Source organism: Callorhinus ursinus, unplaced genomic scaffold (assembly GCF_003265705.2).
Source record: "Callorhinus ursinus isolate GAN/ISIS: 27379988/994484 unplaced genomic scaffold, GSC_fseal_2.0 scaffold5, whole genome shotgun sequence".
In the NCBI taxonomy this organism is placed as follows: Eukaryota; Metazoa; Chordata; class Mammalia; order Carnivora; family Otariidae; genus Callorhinus; species Callorhinus ursinus.
This window is the reverse complement of record NW_027397067.1, coordinates 41830535-41834016: the sequence shown is the minus strand read 5'-3', so window position 1 is coordinate 41834016 and position 3482 is coordinate 41830535. Positions and strand designations below refer to the sequence as shown.

The following is a 3482-nucleotide window of genomic DNA, read 5'->3' as shown; positions in this document are numbered from 1 at the left end:
ACACACACACACACACACACACACACACACACACACACACTCGCATTTTTTTTCAAACTACTGTAAAGAAGCAATATAATATGCTCGCTCCTTACTTTCTAAAACCGATTAGCCAAAAATTTAGCTCAGATTTGTCAACCTTACTAGCATAGAATTTAGTATTGGAGGTATGTTTCCCAAACACCCATACTGAGGTAGTTTATAATCAGTAAATCTATTTTGAACATAGATATTAAGATCTTGAGAGTAAGTTCTTTGGGGGGTTAGGGTGAAAATGAACATTAAAACTAGTAATTATCTACCTCAAAAAGAATCCAGGAGAGAGGGGGATGATGTAGGTGAGGATACAGATGGAATGAAGCTGGGCATGAGCTAATTACTGTTAAAGCTGGGTGACAGATACATGGGGGTTCATTATACTATTCTCTTTTTTAGTTTGAACTCTTTAAAAAATTCAACTCCTAAAAAAAATAAATAAACTCCTAAAGAAAATTGATCCTGAAACGACACCAGTCAGAAATTTGATTTGATCCATATAGTAATAGAAATATTGGAACTTTATCAAGTGGGAAAATCTATCACATATAATGGGGGTGGGGGAAGAGTCAGGAATCTACTTCCAAAAATACAAATAATTATCAAGAGTGCCAAGATAGATTTTAGAATAGCATATTTAGAACAGATTTTTAATTTTTTTATTAAAGATTTTTATTTATTTGAGAGAGAGCACAAGCAGGAGGAGGGACAGAGGGAGAGGGAGAAGCAGACTCCCCGCTGAGCAGGGAGCCTGACACAGGGCCCCATCCCAGGACCCTGAGATCGGACCCGAGCCAAAGGCAGATGCTTAACTGACTGAGCCACTCAGGTGCCCCTAGAATAGAATATTTTAAAATAGCAATTTTACAGGGGCGCCTAGGTGGCTCAGTCGGTTGAGCATCTAACTCTTGGTTTTGGCTCAGGTCATGATCTCAGGGTCCTGGGATCAGTCCCCGCATCAGGCCCCCAGCTCAGCGGGGAGTCTGCTTGTGGATTTTCTCCTCCCTTTGTCCCTCCCCACACTGGCTCTCTCTCTCTCTCTCTCGCTCTCAAAAAAAAAAAAAGTTTAAAAAAAAAAAAAAAAAAAAGAATAGCAATTTTATAAACTAAACTTTAACTTCTTTCCCTAAGAATATTTTAACCAACTTAGTAGACGAACATTCAACTTAAAAAAAAAAAACAGAAAAAAGGTAGTCAGTATAAAAAATTTAAAAGTATTGGTTCAGACCAAATGCTTAACACGGAAAAATAAATATATTAAGTATATCTAGGAAGAAGAGCTAGAGGTCAAAAACAAGATTTAAAGTACTGGGAAAAAATGTGTCATGCATTTATTTTCATTTCTGAAAGTGCTACAAAAGAACAAAAACACAAAGCAACCATATATCTCACTTACCAAAATAAATGTCTGCCTGAATAATTAGCCAGGAATGGGTGCTGGGGTTTATACTGAGTGCGTACCGAACTAGCTCTTTCACCGTGATAGCCACAGCTTCAAAGTCTACGGACTGGAGGCTTTAAAAAAAAAAAAAAAAGACAATGAACATTAATCTCTATTTTTCAACTTCAAATTCCAGACACATTTATTAAAAACAAAGACTTAGCCAAAATTTAAGTGACCATAAATATAATGCTAAGTGTTACTAAGAGTAAATATACTAAAACTATCACAGCCAAGTCTAAGAAAATGGGAAGGGGAGGGAATGGGGCCAGCTGCTCTGAGCCTGGTTAAACCTGGAAGGACTTTGATACAGAAACAGAAGCTGAACTGTGGGGATAAAAGCCAGCCCAGCCCCCAAGAAACAGAGCTGATAGTGCCCACCTCCCAGAAGCAGTGAGGCACGGTGGGAGAGACGACAGGCTCTGGAGTCAGACACACATGAGGTTCCAGACCTAACCATAATTCACTACCATTCCCAGTATAGTGAAAAAGGAACTGTGGTTATTATCGGTAAATACTCAACTATACATTTACAGCTAAATGAGTTAAACTGGTTTATGATATAAGAAATTTACAAAGTGGGGGCACCTGGGTGGCTCAGTCGTTAAGTGTCTGCCTTCGGCTCAGGTCATGATCCCAGTGTCCTGGGATCGAGCCCCGCATCGGGCTCCCTGCTCAGAGGGAAGCCTGCTTCTCCCTCTCCCACACCCCCTGCTTGTGTTCCCTCTCTCGCTGTCTGTCTTATTAAATAAATTAAAAAATAAATTTATAAACAAGAATTCTATCTACATATCAAACAACTGATCTTAAAATAGTAATGCTTAATCCACGCCATTCTCACACTATTTTTGGAGTCAATAAAGACTCTTGTTCAAGAGGAATGCTTTTTCTGGTCATTTAGTCACATTATATTTTCTCTAGGTCAATTTACATTAAAGTAGCTTTATCATGAAGATAATGGTTATTAAGCCTATATGTGCCAGTCCTTATTCTAAACACCTAGTTTAGAAAATATACTAACTTATTTAATCCTCACAAATCTGAGGTAGGTACTATTCTTATACCCATTTAATAAATGAGGAAATTGGCAAAGAAAGCAACTTATCCAAGGTTATATACCAGGTAAGTGAAAAAGAGGCTGGGACTTCAACCCTACCAGTCTAGCTCAAAGCCTGTATGGTAAACTATTCTTTTGCTTCATTTATAAACACACACTGAAAATCAGTCATTAAGTTACAATCTTAAGATAAAAACGCAACATCACAGAGATGCTACCAAGGATCAATTTAAAAGGCAGAGGATTTGTACCTGATTTTTGGACTGCTATCGAACATACTAAATTTTATATAAGACGCCCCTGGGTGGCTCAATCAGTTAAGCGTCTGACTCTTGATTTCGGCTCAGGTCATGATCTCAAGGGTTGTGAGGTCGAGCCCCACATCAGGCGCCTGCTTAAGATTCTCTCTCTCCCTCTCCCTCTGCCCCCCCCCCCACCTGGTTCATGTATGTGTGTGAAGAAAAAAAAATTTCATATAAAAATTTGCAGTTACGGGATGCCTGGCTGGCTCAGTCAGTAAAGCATGTGACTTTTGCTCCTGGGGTTGTAAAATTCAAGCCCCATAATGGATGTAGAAATTACCTAAAAATCTTGAAAAAAAAATGTGCAGTTACAATGTTGTGTAGTACGCACATTTGCTTCATGAAGCATCGTGATCCTTTGGGAAACAAGCCTCAGTAAGCGGAGTAAAGGGTCACCTGCCCACTTTTGACCCTCCAAACCTCTACATGAGATGCGCAACTACTTCTAATCTCTAAGACTGAGATGAAAGCAAATTACTCTCATTCTATAGACTGCTTATCTACCTACTAAAATCTTTTCTTCTTCAAAGATGCCACTAAGAGCAACAAAATAAGGCCTAGTCCTGCCCTTCAGGCACAAAGCAAAAAAAATAAAAAATAAAAATAAAATAAAAAAATACATATATATATAATAAAAATAAAATTA

General features: G+C 38.3%; 1 protein-coding gene across 1 annotated transcript in view; it reads right to left on the bottom strand.

Moving 5' to 3' along the window:
- The window catches only part of INTS8 (integrator complex subunit 8), a 51467-nt gene that overhangs the window by 7524 nt on the left and 40461 nt on the right, over positions 1-3482 (bottom strand). Inside the window, exon 21 of the mRNA XM_025870849.2 lies at positions 1433-1551. Within this exon, the coding sequence (XP_025726634.1) occupies positions 1433-1551 (119 nt within the window). The remainder of the gene's footprint in view (positions 1-1432; positions 1552-3482) is intronic.